The 21,674-nt window shown below is 51.8% G+C and overlaps 1 protein-coding gene across 1 annotated transcript; it reads right to left on the bottom strand.

The window, feature by feature from the left end:
- Nucleotides 1-343: 343 nt before the first annotated feature.
- On the bottom strand, nucleotides 344-911 carry LOC136492911 (uncharacterized). Its single transcript, XM_066488952.1, has 2 exons — nucleotides 687-911; nucleotides 344-588 (listed from the first exon to the last, which is right to left on the bottom strand). The coding sequence occupies exons 1-2, from the start codon at nucleotides 892-894 to the stop codon at nucleotides 536-538; spliced, it is 261 nt and encodes an 86-aa protein (XP_066345049.1). The 5' UTR covers nucleotides 895-911; the 3' UTR covers nucleotides 344-535.
- Between the last annotated feature and the right edge of the window lie 20,763 nt (nucleotides 912-21,674).

Here is a 21,674-nt window from a genome sequence, read left to right as displayed (position 1 = left end):
ATTCTGCAACAGCGTGTGGCCACCTGTCGTGTATACCTAGCGCTTGCAGCGACGATAATGCCTGAAAATGGTAGGCAAAGTTGGGCCACCGTGCCACACAAAGCACCAGGCGCCGACGCTTGCAAAGATTAGGATGGCTACATTTACATGTGTTGCCATTTTCATGTTTTCTTTGGAGGTACTCACAGTTGTCGATGAGTATCTTCTCTATTAATATACATGCCCGGCATGTTGCCGATGGCTCTTCAAAAAAAGAAAAAAGTTGCCAATGAGTATGGCAAGGGCAGGGCAAACGAAAGCCACAGAACAGAACTGAATGTTATCGGACGATCAGATTTCTGAACTTCTGATACAACCATGTGCTTTTGCATTTATTTACTGGCATGGACAAGCTCCATAGAGATCCGTGTTTATGCTTCGTATTTGAGAAGAAAATATCAAATACATGATTTGTATGACGAGGGAAACTGGAAATAAAAGCAAATATCTCAAATGTTGTTGCTGCATCGTTAATTTGTTCAGTCGTCTCCCACGATCAGAGCAACCTGACCTTCGCGCTCCCAGCCTTCTTCCCAAAACTCGACATATCTGAAGACCAAAAACAACAGATTGTGAACAAAGATGAAACATGAACACACATGAAAAGCACATGTATGTAGAAAAAAAAAATACACGCGCGCACGTACCAGAAGGAGAGGGGTCGTGGGAGCAGAGGAAGAGCAGGAGGAAGCAGAGCACGACGATGAGCGGTATGAGGTGCACGGACCGCTCCTTCCCCGACGACCGCAGGGCCGGAGCCTTCTCGGGCTTCGCCTCGACGTCGTCGTCGTCGCCGAGGGCGCCTTCCTCCGGCAGTAGCTTGGGCATCGAAGGGATGCTCAGCTGCCTCTGCATTCTGTCCGGAATCAAGGTCGGTGGCGCCTACGCCTACAAATCACTATCACCTTCTGCAACAAACGAGGAAAACAGCTACCCTGAATTTGGCTACCTTGACTACAAGCCAGGGAAGGTATATGCCCGGTGATGTGCGAGTGTATGTACATGTACATTAATAATAAACTTGGTTATTGTGTGTGTGTATATTAGTATATACACGCTTGTAGAACAGTATTATCAAAGGCCTAAGTGAGATTTTTCTTCACGCTTTTCCCATTTTCACGCATGCCTCACGTGCCTCACTTTGCTTTCAGGCACTGCTACCTCGCTTTGCTTCAGTTAACAATAGGTTGGTGCTTTTGAATACACGGACACATGTTGTTAATCTGAAGCCTCCCATTTGAACCTTCAGAAAACATGTTGTGAAGCATTTGCTTTCGTCACTACCACCTCGCGTTGCTTCAGAAATCAGAAGTTCAGTAAACAAAACAGTCTGGTGTGCTTTGAGTACATGGGCAGATCCACAGATGTTTATCTAAAGCCTCCGTCCCTATGGTCCTTTTCATTTTCTGAAGCAAAGACCACGGGGAAACCCAAGTGCTAACCACTGACTTGTACTAACCCAATTGCACGCGTCCGAGTACCAGCGATGGCTGTTCTTCAGCAGTGGCCAAGAACGTCGTCACCAACGTTTCCAACGTGCAAGCAGTGTTCGATGTTTGAGCCTGTGACAAGCACAAGCTAGCTACCCTTGCGCTTGCAATGTGAATACGCCGGCGAAAGAAAGGAACAGGATGGCGACTTCCTCTGCGTACGTGCAGGTGCTACGTGGCGACAACGTGGAGCGAGAGCTGCCGCTGCGTCGTCCGCCGCTTAAACAAACGCTTCGTAGGCTCTTGTAGCTCTATAGATTGCCGCTACTCTCCATTTGACCGGCCGGGATCGCAAGTCGCTAGCTCATAAACACCCTACCGCGCGCGAGCGGCATCAGGTCTCGCGTGCCCGGAGGCCGGAGGGTCCGGTTGGCCACAGGCGTCTCATGTCGCCGGCGGCGCAAGTCAAGACGAGATGGACGCCCGGCGACGTGACTGTCCAGTCCTTCACGTGCCGCAGTTGTCGTTGATCCGTAGCGCTCAGCTATGTACGTGGCTGATTGCTGATGAAAAGGATCGTGGTACCGCGCGCGGACTGCTTGTACCAGGTCAGGCGGCACTGCACTTCTTCGTCTTTGACCTCTGCTGTCCATACGTCTACACTAGCAAGTAGCAAAGGGGGAGGAATCCAAGCTGGAAGCCCACAAGTGACCAGATCACAGGCATCAGCAGAGCAACGTCGTCTAGAGACGCAAGAATAAAATGCCACATCAGAAGGTTATCTCTTGGTTGGCCGTACACACATACCGATACGGCGATACGGATGATCAGTGACAGGACAGCCACAGCCGAGCTCTACAGACGGCAAACTCGCTTACCAGTAGGCCCTAATAGAGGCGTTTCGATCCAGCCCAATAAAAGAAGACCTCTGCCGGCCGGCAACCGAGCACGGCCTTTCATTATCGTTCCAGCCCACACCCGTACGTCCTGAATCCTCTCTCATCCTCCAAAAGGAAAATCATTTTCTCTCTCTCAAAAGTAAACAAGAGAATTCTATTCGTGGCCTACTACAAAACTCTTCCTTTTCTATCTGCCACGGAAAGAAGGTTTTTTTCCTTCAAAGGAAAAAGGGAAAGATAAATATTTTCTCCTGCCGCAAAAAATAAGGCCCACGTAGCTTTCAGGTGGAGCAGCACGATGAATAGTGATGTGCAGGCAGCCAGGCACTTGTCCGAAGCAAAGCAGCGGCGACAACAGACACCAAGTTACGATCGGCTTACAGCAGCAGGATGTCACACAGGGGAGGCGTCGCATCCAACAAACTCGAGGAGGACGTAAATAAAATCTCACCAAATTCGCTAACAACGAAAGCCGCTTTAGACTAGTTTAATACAATCTAGGCGATGGAGTCCACAGCCTCCCCCTACCTAATCTCTACTGAAAACTACTGCTACTAGCAATTGCCTGTTGAAAATCAAGGACCACAGGCGCTTATCATATTTAATTTGCTCCAGATCTTTCACCATTTACCTCGGGTCGATTACCAATCATGGGCAACTCACATACAGATGTTGGCAGCGCCCCGCCATCGTCGACCACGCCCCACGCGGCGCCGTGGTTGAAGATGAACTCAGGTCGTTGTCGGTGCAGTAATCTTGTAGGACTAACTTTTACCTCATCAATCATTGGTATTGCGGTGGTGTATATGTTACTGCTTTATTTACCGACAAGTCTTTGGTAAACTTCTTTTTCTCAGGTTTGGCTTGGTATCTAACTTGATTAGGCCAGTTTCAGACTTGTTCAGTTCGATGAACCAGTTCTCCTGCTTGTAGCTGTCGGCACAGATTGTCTACTAGTTGAGACCTTGCATAATCCAAGATGCTGCCTTTTATTTTCTATCATGAAAGAAACGTGATCTGACGATGTATTCACCGGCCGTCACTTGACAAGATCCTGCTGAATCATTCAGGCACAGGCCAGTAGTACCTGAACACTATAGCCTCTTTGGCACAGCTCATTCAAAACGGCTTCACCGATAAAGCCAAAGTCGGTGAAGCCAGAAAAACTGATTTTTCCGGCTTCTAGTTCATTTTAACCCCGGCTTACAAAACAGCTTCACACTACAGTGCTTCAATTTACGTAAAATAGATGAAACTGAAGCCGGCATAAGCCGTGCCAAAGAGACCCTATATAATAGCACAACCAAACAATTTTACAGTTCAAACCTCACCGGCCGGATCACCAGCAGTCGTCGGCAAGAATATTGCGCAGCAATTCTCCCTCAAGTCAATTTTCTTCCTCTGCCTGGACGAAATGATCATCGAGCTACTCGACTGACGTACGTAGTAGACGAGGAAGCTAGCTGAGCCGGTGATGCAGGAAAAAGCTCAACAACCTGAAGAAATAGACGTGTTGTATGATTGTACAGGGGGGATGGAGCTGGAGATGGGCAGATGGCCGTGCAGCTATTTTTTTTATGCCTCAACTCTTCGAGTATAAATTATAGTATCTAAACATACACATCAACTCATATCATCACACGCATACAGACTCACACACACATCCACCCACACATCCACCCTAGTGTGCACGCTACACCTACATCTACACAAAGACGTTGCACGTGGCTGAGAGATATCTGAAGTCCACCAGGCTTCGTGTTATACATGATAGGCAATATAAACGACGAAGAACAGTAGATCAAACACAGGGGACATGAGATTTTAACATGGAAAACCCTCCTAAAGTGGAAGGAAAAAAACCACGGACACCGGCCAGTAAATCTTCACTGTATCAGGTGGGGTTATAAACGTCGGAGATTTACAACTTGGGATACCCTAACCTGGAGGCCTTCCCGTATAGAACTCTATGATGCATCTTTTCTATGAGGGAGGTGGTCCGTATATATAGGGAGAAAAAATCACACACCCTCGTCTATTAGTAATACGGAACTAATAGATGGTGTAGTCCCTGTTAACTGCTAATGGGCCGCTTAACTTCGGCCCAAGCTTGAATTTGGATCATAGCTCAACAAACTCCACCTTGAGACAAATTCCTTTCTTATAGCATAAAATGAACCTTTCATCCTGAAACAACAAAGAAATACTTCCTGGTGCCAAATAGCCTCTGGGGCTAAGCAGTTATACCAACTAAGCTTGAGCAAAGCTCAACTTAGCAACATGAACTGGACTTTGTCAACATATCAGTATAATTATCATGTGTGCTTATCTTGCATACCTTTAGCTTACCTTGCGCGACCACATCGCGAACACAATGGTATTTGACATCAATGTGCTTCGTTCTCTCATAGAACATCTGATCTTTAGTGAGACATATAACACTTTGACTATCACAAAATAAATTAATGCAATAATCATCTCCATAAAGCTCAGCAAATAAACCTTTCAACCAAACTGATTCTTTACATGCTTCAGCAATAGCCATGTATTCCGCTTCAGTAGTAGACAGGGCAACAACGGGCTGCAATGTTGGCCTCCAACTCACAGCACAACCACCAATAGTGAACACATAACCTGTGAGAGATATTCCTCTTATCCAAATTAGCAGCAAAATCTGAATCCACGTAGCCAATGAGTCCCTTATTAGTCTTGCCAAACTTCAAACAAGCATTTGTTATGCCATGAAGGTATTTGAAAATCCACTGAATAGTCCTTCCAATGTTCTTTACCAGGATTAGCCATGTATCTACTAATCAAACTTATAGCATATGATAAATCAGGACGAGAGTAAACCATGGCATACATCAAAGAACCAACAACACTAGAATATGAAACTTTTGACATGTACTCAAAATCCTCATCCGTACTAGCACATTGTAAAGCTGATAATTTGAAATGAGGAGCAATAGGAGTACTAACAGACTTTGCATCATGCATGTTGAAACGATGAAGAACTTTCTTAATGTAACTTTGCTGACTAAGAAATAACAAACCAGAATTTTTGTCTCTTGTAATTTCATACCTAGAATCTTCTTAGCAGCACCAAGATCCTTCATCTCAAACTCACTAATCAACAGTTTCTTCAACGTAGTGATTTCTTTCTTACTCTTGGCAGCAATCAACATATCATCAACATATAACAGCAAATATATAGGTGATCCATCAACAAATTTAATGTACACACAGCTATCAAATTTAGACCTCTTAAAACCATGTGACATCATAAAAGAATCAAACCTTTTATACCATTGACGAGGAGACTATTTCAAACCATATAAGGACCTCTTTAATTTGCAAACATGATCCTCCTTACTAGGTACTATGAACCCTTTCTGGCTGGTCCATGTATATCTCCTCCTCGAGCTCTCCATGTAGAAACACAGTCTTTACATCTAACTGCTCAAGCTCAAGATCTCGCATAGCAACAATACCTAAAAAATGTACGAATTGAACTATGCTTTACAACTGGAGAGAATACATCATTATAATCAACGTCAGAAATCTGACTGAAACCTTTTGCTACTAACCTTGCCTTAAATCTTGGAGGCTCACTAGGAGACAATCCTTCTTTTCTTTTAAAGATCCATTTGTAACGAACGGTCTTCTTGTGTTTAGGCAAGCGCACAACAATCCCATGTGCCATTTTTCTCAAGTGACTGCATCTCTTCTTGCATAGCGGAAATCCACTTCTCGTGGTCACCAGAAACAATAGCTTCAGTGTACGTAGCCTGGCTCATGAATGTTCTCAACCTGTTCAGCACAACTAAAGGCATAATGAACAATATCACATTCCTCAATTAAACGTGGACGAGGTCCACAACTCCTCTTTGTTCTGCGGTCTGCAATAGACTAATTTTAAGGCTGCAAAATAGGAGGTGAGTGCTGAACAATATCATGAACATTGTTATCAACAATATCAGTTTCCTGATCATCTACGTGCTCCACCTGCACGCTAACATGTTTCTGCTTCTCATCAGAACCAGCTGGTGAAACATTTATGGACAAGCTATCATTAAACATAATAGATTTATTGAAAACAACATTCCTACTCATGAAAGTCTTTTTAGTTTTAGGATTCCATAACTTATATCCTTTAACTCCATAATCATAACCAAGAAACAGACACTTAATGGTTCTAGGTTCTAGCTTTCCATTATCAACATGAGCATAAGCTGTGCAACTAAAAACTCTCAACTGTGAATAATCAGCAGGCATACCAGACCATATCTCAATGGGAGTTTTCTTATTAAGTGGGATAGAAGGTGACCGGTTGATCAAGTGACAGGCGGTGTTAGCATCCTTAGCCCAAAAACGTCTGTTCATACGAGCATTAGACAGCATGCAACGAGCCCTCTAGATGATGGTTCGGTTCATGCGCTCAACCACACCATTCTGCTGAGGAGTGTACGGGATGGTGTGGTGTCTGACAATACCTTCTTCCCTACAGTAATCATTAAAAGCATCTGAACAGAATTCACCACCATTGTCAGTACGAAGCAATTTTATATTCTTTTTAGTTTGTCTTTCTATCATAACTTTCCACTCTTTAAAAGCAGCAAAAGTATCATCTTTATTTTTCAGAAAGTAAGTCCACACTTTTCTAGAGTAATCATCAATAATGGTAAGCATGTAACGAGCACCACCATAAGAGGGCTTACGAGACTGGCCCCCCATAAATCAACATGTACATAATCAAGTGTACCTTTGGTGGTATGAACAAATGCATTGAATTTTACCCTCTTGTGCTTACAAAAAACATAGTGCTCATAGAACTTTATCTTACCCACAGTGCAGTCATCCAGCAGGTTTCTCTTGATCAATTCTGCCATACCAAGTTCACTCATATGCCCAAGACGCATATGTCCAGAGATTAGTTTTACTTGGTTCATCATTAGAAATAGTAGCAGCAGTGACGGAACCATGTAAAGTACTTCCTCTAAGAACATACAATTTTGCAGAATTCATATCACCTATCATATGAATGAGAGAGCCTTTTGATACCTTACACACTCCACCTGAACCGGAGTGTCTGTACCCCTCGGCATCAAGTGTGCTGAGGGAGATAAGATTTCTGGCTATCCCTGGTATGTGTCTCACATCTTTCAGTATACGTATCATGTCATCATGCATCTTGATCTGAACAGAGCTAATGCCCATGATCTCACATGGGTTGTTATCTTTCATACGCACGATATCTCCACTCTGCATAGACTTGTAAGAACTAAACCAGTCTCTGTTAGAGCATATATGAAACGAGCATGTAGAATCAAGTATCCATTCATCACGACCAACAACACAACCAGCAAAAACAGCCAGAACATCTCCTGAATCAGAATTATCAACAACGGAGACAACAGAGGCCTTACCATCACCATCGGATTTATTTTTCGGTTTATACGTACCGTTTCTTTTTTCCTTATTCTGCAGCTTCCAACAATTCTCAATGACATGAGAATCTTTCTTACAATACCTGCAGAACTTATCCCTGCCTCTGGTCTTCGAATGACCTTTACCGTTCTTGCTCTTGTCTCAATTATTATTGTTGTTGTAGGTTTTCTCCTCGGGCCCGTCTCTAACCTGCAACACTTCGCCCTTGGAGGACGACACATCAGACTGAACCATATATTTTATCTTCTCCCTCGTTTGGAGGGCCTCATATACTTCCATAAGGGTTAGTTCATCACGGCTTAATAGTATGGTATCTTGAAAATTTGCAAACGAAGTAGGTAGTGAACATAACAGTAGAAGAACTAAATCTTTATCATCATATTTTACCTCCATCGACACTAGGTCGGCAACGATCTCCTTAAAGATCGATAAGTGGTTCGTCACCGAACCACCTTCTTGCAGCCTATGCGTGGACAACTTCATCTTCACGTGCATCTTACTGGTTAGATCCTTGGACATGCAGATCGATTCCAGCTTGAGCCAAAGTTCAGCGGTAGTTTTCTCCTGCAACATTTCTTACAAAATATCATTATGTAGATGAAGTTGAATCAGAGACAGAGCCTTACGATCCTTTCGCTTCTCTTCAGCGGTCCATGACTTCTGCTCTTTTCCTCCGAAACCGTTCAACGCCTCATCAAGATCCGAAGATTGTGCCAGAATCGTCCGCATCTTGACTTGCCACAGTGCAAATCTCGTCTTGTAATCCAGCATCGGTAGATCAAACTTCATCGATGCCATCGCGAAACCCTAAGGTCAAACCAAGCTCTGGTACCACTTGTTATACACGATAGACAATATAAACGACGAAGAACAGTAGATCAAGCACAGGAGCATGAAATTTTAACGTGGAAAACCCTCCTAAGGTGAAAAGGAAAAACCACGGGCACCGGCCAGCAAATCTTCACTATATCGCGTGAGGTTACAAACGTCAGAGATTTATAACTTGGGGATACCCTAACCTGGGGGCATTCCCGTATAGAAGTCTATGATGCATCTTTTCCATGAGGGAGACGGTCCGTATATATAGGGAGGAAAAATCCCACACCCTCGTCTATTAGCAATACGGAACTAATAGATTGTGTAGTCATTCTTAACGTTAATGAACCGCTTCGCTTCGGCCTAAATTTAAATTTAAATCATAGCTCAACACTTCACACGTGCGAGCTACTCGACTGACGTACGTACTAGACGAGCAAGCTAGCTGAGCCGGTGATGCAGGAAGAAGCTCAACAACCTGAAGAAATAGACGTGTTGTATGATTGTACAGGGGATGGAGCTCGAGATGGGCAGATGGCCGTGCAGTTAGTTTTTTTATGCCTCAACTCTTCAAGTACAAGTTATAGTATTTAATCGTACACACCAACTCACACCACCACATGTACACAAACTAATATACACCCACACTAGTGTGCACGCTATACCTACACCTACACGAAAAAGCTGCATGTGACCGAGAGATATTCGAAGTCCACCAGATTTCGCACGTGACGGACACGTTACACTGACCATTATGGCACGTCCCGTACAGTCACACTGACCATTATGGCACGTCCACACGTAAGACTGTAGATAAATAGGACCTACAAATTAATTAATGGGGGAAAACCCAACTGAGGCAAGCAAGTTGATTCCACTAGGAATCGAACCCGCGAACGGTCTCTTCGCACCTGGAAGCCAGACCAACCGAGCTATGCGTAGCCAGCGAGAGACGAAGTCGCAAAGCTAGCTTCAGATCGCGTGACGTGCGACGGCGAGCCAGCGACGTGCGACGTGGCGCGTCAACGTGCGGCGATGGGGCCGGCGACCGGAGGAATCTTTCCGACAGGTCGTCAGCGTCCGCTGTAAAGCACTCCGCGATCTTTCACACTCACATCGGTTCACCGTTCCGTTCATCACCGCTACCTCTCTGCTGAATTCGTCTGATCAAGTTCTCTGATGCGCCCGTTGCAACCGTTCCGAGCTCTGTAGCCAATGGCCTTGGATGAGTGTCTCAGCAAACATTGCGGAGGCGCCCATTGGCCGATGAATCGTAGGACATACAAAAATGTTGGTGGAGGAGGGCACATCGGCTGGCCGCTGGCGTCGGTAGACGAAGACGGGTAGTGATGATTATTGCACCGGTTGATGTATCATTATTGTTTCTTTAAAAGCTGGTAATACATTCGTCCACTAAAACGCGACAATAATGGTACGCTTTATACATTCGAATCAAGATTCAGAAATGTATATATCTACTGGTTGATGATTATTGTCAGGTCAAAAGTGTGATCTTTTTAGCAATATTTTGTCAAATAAAATGTCACATTTCTAGCGTGAAAGACAGTTCGATCCCCTTTTTCCTTTTAATTATTTAATTATTTGAAGATGTACATAGTTCACAAAGTGGAATAAAAAGGTAGGGGTACCTATGTTGTACTTGATGTTTGTTTATTTTTAGTTTTTTAGCAACAGAATTTTCATATGCGGTAGCTCATATCTTCTCGTATCATTTACTCCTATGGGTTATCAGCATGTTAATGTTCTTGTTTGTCTCTAGATGTTGTTCTACCATCAGCTCTATGTACTTAGTTGTCTAATTGAAGTCATGGTCTTGAGCTAAGGGCCAACAAAGCATGGTGCAAGCACAACTATTGTTTACAACAATGGTGGTAGTCATACATATGGATCGATAGGCTTATTTTTTATATTGCATCTATCTCGGTCACATAGTCTTATCCAACAGTGAGCCATCCTTTTTTGGCTACTACAGAGTGGGCATCATAGTGAAACTCATCTCCATTGTTCAAGAGGATAAGTTACATTGTTTTTCTTTTCCATTGAGGAAGCACTTGCATTTTTTAAGATACAGTATGAATAGATTGATCACTCTCTTGTATCTGGTTTTATTTTGATTGTGTCGGGTACCATAGAACGGGGTACCCCGAGCGTATACCAAAAAAGTCACTTAAATCTCATCAACAACAAAGCCAGAAGGTAAGCCATGGGTTCACCACCAGCCCCGCCCGAGCCCACCGGCTCTCCGCCTCGCCTGAGGCCTCGCACGGGAGGTCTCGACACCCTGACGAAATCTCCGCCTCGCGCGAGGAGCCCAATTTCCGTCTCGCCCGAGGCCCCGTGCGTACAGCCTCGAATGGGACAGCTATTCTCCGTATCGCCCGAGGCTGGCTTGGCAATAACCCGTCGCTCCGCCTCGATCAGTCTTCCCGACAGCATGTCACGTCCCATTAATGCGTCAACCGCTCCCGCAATCTCAGCCGGACGACGGCTCGACACCACGGAATGGCCGACGGGACAAGGAGTCGCATCAACACCATACCGGCTAAGATAAGGCACGGCGGGGATTACCGGCCACTGTGTTCCCGCGCTGTACCCACGATCAGCGCCGGCGCTACGCTATGCCCCGTAACACCCGCCCCGAAGACAACGCGGCATGAGAGGTCTGGCCCGGGTCATCATCACCTCTGAACCAGCGTACCAGACCGACCGCTCCCTCCGAGCCTCGACACCCTACATCAGGGCCTCGGCCATCTCGAGATTCACGTCTGCCGAGACCCCCACCATGGTTCGGCCTCGGCACCAACCGCGCCTCGGCCTTGCGCGCAGACAACCTACAGCGACCCGCACGATGACCGCCGCGCCCGCTTCGAGGTAGCCCTAGAGCTCCCATGACGCATAGGATCAGATGTGACCAGCACGTCGCCCCAGCGCTTCAAGGACGGACCACTCCGATGACCACGCCGCCACAGGAACAGGCTACAGAGCTCGGACACGCCGCCTCCGTTCGCACGACGCCGTATAGTTAGCACATGTACTACCCTGGTCCTTCCTTCAACTATAAAAGGAAAGGATTTGGGCCGTTTCTAGAGGAGGAACACAGGCATACACACAAACAACACCCTATAACACGCATACTCACCGCTGTCTGAGAGCAACGTCTCTAGCCGCCCGCATCACCCCGTGCCGAGACCTAGGACTAGCTCCCTCTCTCACCCAGCTTGTAACCCCCTAGTACGAGCACCTCAGTGCAAGGAATACAAGATCGATCTCTCAGACTGGATGTAGGGCACCGATCGCCTGAACCAGTATAAGCCTTGTGTCTCTTTGCATCACCATCCGAGATCGGGAACACGCAGTACAAATTTACTAGTTGGTTGAGGACCCCTCGGTCCGAAACGCCGACAGTTGGTGCGCTAGGTAGGGAGCTTTGCGTGTAAGTTTTGTCATCCCAACAATTCCCGGATGGCAGACCCCGTACGACCGTTGCGTCTCGGCACGGTGATTTGGTTTGGGAGCCTAGAGTTCATGTCTCTAGGGCATGAGTACGACATGGTACTCCTCACGCCCTGAGCCCCACCAACCGACGATGAAGTCACGCATCGGCAGCCCAGGCGCAGGCGGTGCCCGGACGGCTGCTCTTGCTGTGCTCGCCAGGCACGACGCGAGCAGGATCACCCCGACGCTACGCGAATCCAGGGCGACATGCCACTCTCCGCCGATATCCTACGACCAGCTGTTGGCGCGAGGTCCCTGGTTGGGGACCTGTCTAGCCTGAGCTTGGACAAGGGAAAAACGCCGATGGCATGCTGTGACGCCCAGTCATCAAGCTCCGCTCCACCGCTCCCTGAGGAGCCAACTCCGGCGGAGCAGAGCCCGGCGATGGCACCATCCCCATACCCCTTTGGGTTGAGAAATGTCGCCGCCTCTTATGCTTACGCTTACACTTCCGCTCACGAGGATCCCTTAGGACGTCGCCAGTGCTTCGCTCTCAACCTCGACACCCACGCCGACTCCTCGGAGGAGGACGAGGCATGGCCCGGAGCGGATTTCTCCGGACTCCACGACCCTAAAGCCATGCGCCGCTTCTTGGCCGCAAGCGACTACTGCTTCGGCTACTCCGACTCCGACGACGAGGGCACCTACGACCCCACTCGCGAGTGTTTCCACGTCGGGCTCGGGATGCCGAGGGCGGGCAAGGAGGACGAGGGGGCAGGTAGCCGTTCCCCGCTTTGCCTGGGTACAGGCGCCGCCACACCTCCGCGCATTGTCCTACCGGCAGCACAGAACGAGAACCTCACCCTTGCGTGACCTCAACGCCCGGACCTGGAACAACTCCATGAGCTCTAGGCCAAGGTCGAACAAGACCGACTCCTTCTACAGTAGCTTTGAGACTCTCTCAAACAGGAGCAGCGAGGTCACGACGACGGCGGAGGAGCCCGATGGAGGGCCCGCGATGTGCATCACCGCATCCACGACGACGAAGGGAGTGAGCAACCCCCAGTCTTCAATCGCGCTAGCCAGAACGTCGCGGCTATGGCAATGCTGGTCCGCGCGATGCCTGAGCCTTCTACCATGGAGGGGCGATGGGTCCGTGGCGAGCTCCGAGATCTCCTAGAGACCGCCGTGGTGCAGCAGGCTGAGAGTTCTGCCTCCCGACAGCACGGGGGCACCTCGAACCTGCCCATAGTGCCGCCTCAGCAGGATAGGGAAGCCTTGGTTTGTCCCGAGCCCGCTCGAGCATCGATAGCCCACAGGGTCCCCCTACAGCTTGACCGCCTCAGCAATCGACACGAGGCGCAGGGAGACCATGAGGTGGTCAGCAGGCGACGACGCCACGACAACGAGGGGCCCGCCCGGGGCTACCACCCACACCGAGGTGGCCGTTATGACAGCAAGGAGGACCGTAGTCCTTCTCCTGAACCGCCAGGCCCTCGAGTCTTCAGCAGAGCCATCCGCGCTGCTCATTTCCCGGCCCGATTTCAGCAACCAGCCAATCTCGCGAAGTATAGCGGCGAGACCAACCCCAAACTCTGGCTTGCTGATTACTGCCTGGCCTGCCAGCTAGGTGGCACGGACGATGACTTGCTCATCATCCACAACCTCCCCTTGCTCTTGTCAGACTCGGCGCGAGCCTGGCTTGAGCACCTTCCTCCCTCACAAATCTACGACTAGCGCGACTTGGTTAGGATCTTCATCGGGAACTTCCAGGGCACATACGTGCGCCCTGGGAACTCCTGGGATCTTAAGAGCTGTTGCCAGAAACCGGACGAGTCTCTCCGAGACTGCGTCCGGCGCTTCTCCAAACAGTGCACCGAGTTGCCCAGCGTCGGCGACTCAGAAATCGTCTAGGCTTTCCTCTCTAGCACCACCTGTCGAGACTTGGTCTGAGAGTTAGGTCAGAACATGCCGCGCTTAGCTGCCACGCTCCTCAACATCGCTACCAACTTCGCCTCGGGCGAAGAGGCTATTGGAGCCATCTTCCCCAACAGTGACGCCAAGGGGAAGCGGATGGACGAGGCCCCTGAGGCCTCAGCCTCCTACCTCCCCAAGAGAAAGAAAAAGGGCCACCTGGGGAAGCAGGAGGTCCTGGAGGCCGATCTGGTCGCGGCCGCAGAACGCAAGAATCCCCGAGGCCTCAAGGGCCCTAGGCCCTTTGACGACATGCTTAGGAAACCTTGCCCGTACCATCAGGGCCCGGTAAAGCATGCCCTCGAGGATTGCTCCATGCTCCGGCGTTACTACACCAAGCTCGGCCCCCCCGACGACGACACTAAGCCAAAAGGGGCCGGTGACCGGGACGATGACAAGGACGATGGTTTCCCTAAGGTTCACAACGCCTTCATGATCTTTAGCGGACCCTCGGCGTGCCTCACAGCGCGTCAGCGGAAGAGGGAGCGCCGAGAGGTCTTCTCAGTCAAGGTGGCCACTCCTCGATACCTCGACTGGTCTCGGGAAGCGATCACCTTTGATCGAGATGACCACCCCGACCATGTCTCGAATCCCAGGCAGTACCCGCTTGTTGCCGGCCCAATCGTCGGCAACACCCGGCTCACCAAGGTACTGATGGACGGAGGCAGCGGCCTCAACATCCTCTACGCCAGCACCCTAGAGCTCCTAGAGATCGACCGTTCACGGCTCCGGGGTGATGCCACGCCCTTCCATGGCATCGTGCTGGGGAAACACACGCGACCCCTCGGGCGCATCGACCTTCCCGTCTGCTTCGGCACCCCGTCCAACTACCGCAAGGAGGTACTTACCTTCAAGGTGGTTGGATTCAGGGGAACCTACCTATCGGGTACCTTAGAATGGGGTACCCCAAGCAAACCTCAAATGGGTCGCTAAAGTCTCATCTAAAAAATAAAGGTAGAAGGTAAGCCGTGGGCCCCTCACCCACCACGACCGAGCCCACTGGGTCTTCCTCCTCCTCGCCTCGAGCCTCGAGCAGGAGGTCTCGACATCCTGACACTAACTCCGCCTTGCGCGAGGCTCTCCAGGGAAGGCCTCGGCAGGGAACGCCGTCTCCGTCTCACCTGAGGCTCTCCACGGAAGGCCTCGGCAGGGGATGCATTCTCTGTATCGCGCGAGGCGTCTCGCGTGAGGCCTCGGTAGGGAGCTCGATCTCCGTCTCGCGCGAGGCCTCATTCTCCGTATCGCTCGAGGTCGGGTCGTCCGTGGCCCATCACCCCCCGCCTCGACCGACCCTCCAGACAACGCATCATGTCTCATTAATGCTTCAACCACTCCCGCAATCTCAGCCAGTCGACGGCTCAACGCCACAGAATGGCCGACGCGACCCGAGGTCGCATCAGCGCCATACCGGCCGGGACAGGGCACGGCGGGGATTACCGGCCACTGTGTCCTAACACTGTGTCCACGATCAGCGCCATACCGGCTAGGACAGGGTACGGTGGGGATTATCGGCCACTGTGTCCTAACGCTGTGCCCACGATCAGCCGCCCGCTCAAGGCCTCGGCACTTTACACCAAGGTCTCAGCGATCTTGGGGTTCGCGCCTGCCGAGACCCCTCCACCGCGGTGTAGCCTCGGCACCGACCAAGCCTCGGCCTTGCGCACAGTCCGTCCATAGTGGCTTGCACATTCACCACCGCACCCACTCCGAGGCAGTCCCGGGGTTCCCACGACGCACAGAATTTGATGGGACGACCACGCTGCTCCAGTGCTCCAAGGACGGACCACTCCGATGACCACGCCGCTCCAGTGCTCCAAGGACGGACCACTCCAACGACCACGGTGCCACAGGAACAGACTACAGGGCCCAGACACGCCGCCTCTATTCACATGACACCGTATAGTTAGCTCATGTACCGTCCTTGTCCTCCCTTTAGGCTATAAAAGGAGAGGACTTGGGCCGTTTTGAGGGGGGGAGGAGAACACCTTGTAACACACACATGTGCGCACATCCCTGCCGCCTGAGAGCAATGCCTTAAGCGGCCCGCACGACACCCTGCCGAGACCTGGGATCAGCTCCCTCTCTCCCTTAGCTTGTAACCCCCTACTACGAGCACTTCGGTGCAAGCAATACAAGATTGACCTCTCAGACTGGACGTAGGGCCTCGATTGCCTGAACCAGTATAAACCTTGTGTCTCTTTGCATCACCATCCGGAATCGGGAGCACGCAGAACAAATTCACTGGTTGGTTGAGGACCCCTCAGTCCAAAACACTGACAGTTGGTGTGCCAGGTAGGGGCCTCTGCGTGTCAGTTTTGTCATTCCAGCAGGTTCCGGATGGCAGACCCCGTACAACCATTGCGTCTCGGCACCGTGGTTTGGTTCGAGAGCCTAGAGTTCATGTCTCTAGGGCATGAGTACGACATGGTACTCCTCACTCCTTGAGCCCCACCGTCCAACGATGAAGTCACACCCTGGCAGCCCAGGCGTAGGCGGCGCCCGGGCGGCCGCTCTCATCGTGCTCGCCAAGCACGACACGAACAAGGTCACCCCGACGCTACGCGAATCCGGGGTGCCACGCCACCCCCCACCGATATCCTACGACTAGCTGTTGGCACAGGGTCCCTGGCTAGGGACCTGTCTAGCCTGAGCTTGGACAAAGGAAAGTCACCTATGACACGCGGCGATGCCTAGTCGTCAAGCTCCGCTCCACCACTCCCTGAAGAACCGACCCCGACAGGGCAGAATCTGGCGACGGCACCATCCCCATACCCCTTTAGGTTGAGAAATGCCGCCACCTCTTACACCTACGCTTACACTGCCGCTCACGAGCATCCCTCAGAATGCCGCCAGCGCTTAGCTCTCAACCTGAGCATCCACGCCGACTCCTCGGATGAGAACGAGGCATGGCCTAGAGTGGATTTCTCCGGACTCAACGACCCTAGGGCTTTGCGCCAGTTCTTGGTCGCAAGCGACTACTGCTTCGGCTACTCCGACTCCGATGACTAAGCACCTACGACCCCACTCGCGAGTGTTTTCACGTCAGGCTCGGGATGCCGAGGGCGGGCGAAGAGGACAAGGGGGCAGGTAGCAGTTCCCCGCTTCGCCCAGGCGCGGGCGCCGTCACACCTCCACACGCCGTCTTGCCGGCCGCACGAAATGAGAACATCGCTCTTGCGCGACCGCAGCGCCCAGACCTAGAACATCTCCGTGAGCTCCAGGCCAAGGTCGAACAAGACCAACTCCTCCTGCAGCAGCTTCGAGACTCTCTCGAACAGGAACAACGAGGTCGCGGCGAAGGCGGGGGAGCCCGACAGAGGGCCCGCGATGTGCATCACCGCATCCATGACGATGAAGGGAGTGAGCAACCCCCAGTCTTCAATCACGCTAGCCAGAACGTCGTAGCTGCGGTAATGCTGGTCCGCGCAATGCCCGAGCCTTCTACCACGGAGAGGCGGCGGGTCCGCGGCGAGCTCTGGGATCTCCTAGAGACCGCCACGGTTCAGCAGGCTGAGAGTTCCACCTCCCGATGACACAGGGGCGCCTCGAACCTGCCCATGGCACCGCCTCGGCAGGACAGGGAAGCCCCAGCTCGTCCCGAGCCCGACCGAGCACCGATAGCCCATAGGGCCCCCGTGCTTCTGGACCGCCTCGGCAATCGACGTGAGGTACAGGGAGACCATGAGGTGGTCAGCAGGCGATGACACCACGACAACGAGGGGCCCGCTCGGGGCTACCACCCACACCGAGGCGGTCGCTACGACAGTGGGGAGGACCGCAGTCCTTCCCCTGAATCGCTAGGCCCTTAGGTCTTCAGCAGGGCCATCTGCGCTACTCTTTTCCCCGCCCGATTTCGGCAACCAGCCAATCTCGCAAAGTACAGTGGCGAGACCAACCCTAAACTCTGTCTTGCCGATTACCGCCTGGCCTACCAGCTAGGTGGTGCGGACGATGACCTACTCATCATCCGCAACCTCCCCTTGCTCTTGTCAGACTCAGCGTGAGCCTGGCTCGAGCACCTTCCTCCCTCGCAAATCCACGACTGGCGCGACTTGGCTAGAGTCTTCGTCAGGAACTTCTAGGGCACATATGTGCGCCCTGGGAACTCCTAGAATCTTAAGAGCTATCGCTAGAAGCCGAACGAGTCTCTCCGAGACTTCATACGGTGCTTCTCCAAACAGTGCACCGAGTTGCCCAGTGTCGGCAACTTGGAGATCGTCCAGGCTTTCCTCTCCGGCACCACTTGTCGGGACTTGGTTCGAGAGTTAGGTCGGAACGTGCCGCGCTCTGCTGCTGTGCTCCTCGACATCGCCACCAGCTTTGCCTCGGGTGAAGAGGCTGTTGGAGCCATCTTCCCCAACACTAGGGGTAAGCGGAGGGACGAGGCCCTTGAGGCCTCAGCCTCCCACCTCCCCAAGAGAAAGAAAAAGGGGTGCCTGGGGAAGCAGGAGGTCCTAGAGGCTGATCTGGTCACGGCCGTAGAACGCAAGAACCCCCAAGGCTTCAAAGGCCCTAGGCCCTTCGACGACATGCTCAAGAAGCCCTGCCCTTACCACTGGGGTCCAGTCAAGCATGCTCTCAAGGATTGCACCATGCTGCGGCGTTACTATGCCAGGCTCAGGCTCCCCGACGACGACGCCAAGCAGAAGGGCGCCGGCGACCAGGACGAGGACAAGGATGATGGGTTCCCCGAGGTACGCAACGCCTTCATGATCTTCGGTGATCCCTCGACATGCCTTACGGCGCGGCAACGCAAGAGGGAGCGTCGAGAAGTCTTCTCGGTCAAGGTAGCCACCCCAGTACCTCGACTGGTCTTGAGAGGTGATCACCTTCGATCAAGATGACCACCCTGACCATGTTCCGAATCCTGGGTAGTACCCACTGGTTGTCGACCTGATCATCGACAACACCCGACTCTCCATGGTGTTGATGGATGGAGGCAGCGGCCCCAACATCCTCTATGCCAACACCCTGGAGCTCTTGGAGATCGACCGGTCAAGGCTCCAAGGTGACATCACACCCTTCCACAGCATCATGCCAGGGAAGCGCACGCGACCCCTCGGGCGCATCGACCTTCCTGTCTGCTTCAGCACCCCCTCCAACTACCGCAAGGAAGTCCTCACCTTTGAGGTAGTCGGGTTCGGGGGAGCCTACCATGCCATTCTAGGGCGGCCGTGCTACGCCAAGTTCATGGCAGTGCCCAACTATACCTACCTCAAGCTCAAGATGCTAGGCCCTAGCGGTGTCATCACGATTGAGTCCACGTATGAACATGCATACGACTACGACGTTGAATGCATCGAGTACGCCGAGGCCCTTGCGGAGGCCGAGACCCTCATCACCCACCTCGACCAACTCAGTGGCGAGGTGCTTGACTCCAAGCGTCGCGCGGGGGCGTTCGAGCCTGCGGAAACCATCAAACTCATCCCAGTCGACCCCGCCTGCCCCGACGACCGAGCGCTGAGGATCAGCACCACCCTTGACATCAAATAGGAAGCCGTGCTCGTCGACTTTCTCCATGCGAATGCCAACATATTCGCATGGAGTCCCTCGGATATGTCGGGCATACCAAGGGAGGTCGCCGAGCATGCCCTGGACATCCGGGCCGGATTTAGACCCGCGAGGCAACGCCTGCGCCACTTCGATGAGGAAAAGCATAGGGCCATCGGTGAGGAGATACAGAAACTCTTGGCGGCCGGGTTCATCAAGGAAGTGTCCCACCCAGAGTGGTTGGCTAACCCCATGTTAGTCAAGAAGAAAAATGGGAAATAGAGGATGTGTGTAGACTACACCAGTTTGAACAAAGCCTGTCCAAAGGTCCCCCTCCCATTACCTCAAATCGATCAAATCGTTGATTCCACTGCAGGGTGCGAGACCCTGTCTTTCCTCAATGCGTACTCTGGTTACCATCAAATCAAGATGAAAGAGTCCGACCAGCTTGTGACTTCTTTCATCACACCGTTCAGCATGTACTGCTATGTGACGATGCCCTTCGGCCTCAGAAACGTAGGTGCCACGTACCAGCGGTGCATGACCCAGGTCTTTGGCGACAACATCGGGCAGACCGTCGAGGCCTATGTAGACAACATCATGGTCAAAACCAGAAAGGCTGAGGATCTCGTTGATGACTTGAGGATAACCTTCAAATGCCTTAGAGAGAAGGGCATCAAGCTCAATCCCGAGAAGTGTGTGTTCGGGGTCCCCCGAGGCATGCTCTTGGGATTCATAGTCTCGGAACGCGGCATCGAAGCCAACCCAGAGAAGGTCTCGGCCATAACTGGCATGGGACCAATCAGGGACCTCAAGGGAGTACAGAGGGTCATGGTATGCCTTGTGGCCCTGAGCCGCTTCATCTTGCGCCTCGGCGAAAAAGGTTTGCCTCTGTACCGACTCTTAAGAAAATTCGAGCGTTTTTCTTGGACTCCCGAGGCCGAAGAAGCCCTCGACAGACTCAAAGCACTACTCATGAATCCTCCCGTCCTGATACCCCCGGCCATGGACGAGACCCTCTTGCTCTACGTCGCCGCAATGACCCAAGTGGTCAGCGCTGCCGTAGTGGTAGAGAGGCAGGAAGAGGGGCATACTCTGCCCACCCAACAACCTATTTATTTCATCAGCGAGGTGCTCTCCGAGACCAAAGCACGCTACCCCCCACATCTAGAAGCTAGTCTACGCCATGGTCCTGGCCCTACGCAAACTACGTCACTACTTCGAGTCGCACCCAGTGACTGTGGTATCATCTTTCCCCCTAGGCAAAATAGTTCATAACCGGGAGGCCTCGGGTAGGATAGCCAAATGGGTTGTCAAGCTTATGGGGGAAACCTTGACCTTTGCGCCTCGAAAAGCGATCAAGTCTCAGGTCTTGGCCGATTTTGTGGCTAAATGGACAGATACCCAACTGCCACCCACTCAAATTCAGACGGAGTGCTGGACCCTATACTTCGATGGATCCCTGATGAAGACCGGGGTAGGCGCGGGTCTGCTCTTCATTTCGCCCCTCGGAGTACACATGCGCTACATGGTGCGGCTCCACTTCACCACCTCCAACAACGTGGCCGAATACGAGGCCCTCATCAACGGCTTACAAGTCACCATCGAACTTGGGGCGCGGCGCCTCGATGTCCGAGGTGACTCGTGGCTCATCATAGATCAAGTGATGAAGGAGTCAAACTGCCTCGACCTCAAAATGGAGGCTTACTGCAAGTTGGTACGATGCCTAGAAGACAAGTTCGACAGTCTCGAGCTAAATCACGTCGCGTGGAAGTACAATGAGGCCGCCGATGAGCTGGCAAAGATGGCCTCGGCACGGGCCCCGGTCCCCCCAAACGTCTTCGCCAGAGACCTCCACAAACCTTCCATTGGATACACCTCGGCAACATAGGAGGGCCCACCTGTGGAACCCACGGCAAAGCTCGACGCCCCCTCTGCTGCCGAGACCCCCTCGACCAAGCCCGAGGTCATGGAAGTCAATGCCAAGCCTCCATAGACTGATCAGGACGTGGATTGGCGAGTCCCATTCCTCGATTGGCTTGATTGGGGGGAGCTTCCTGATGACAGAACCAAAGCACGACGGCTTGCGCGGCGAGCCAAGACCTACGCCCTCTACAATGGC

Source organism: Miscanthus floridulus, chromosome 11, assembly GCF_019320115.1.
Source record: "Miscanthus floridulus cultivar M001 chromosome 11, ASM1932011v1, whole genome shotgun sequence".
NCBI lineage: Eukaryota > Viridiplantae > Streptophyta > Magnoliopsida > Poales > Poaceae > Miscanthus > Miscanthus floridulus.
The sequence above is the reverse complement of the archived record's forward strand: the minus strand, read 5'-3'. Positions and strand labels throughout refer to the sequence as shown.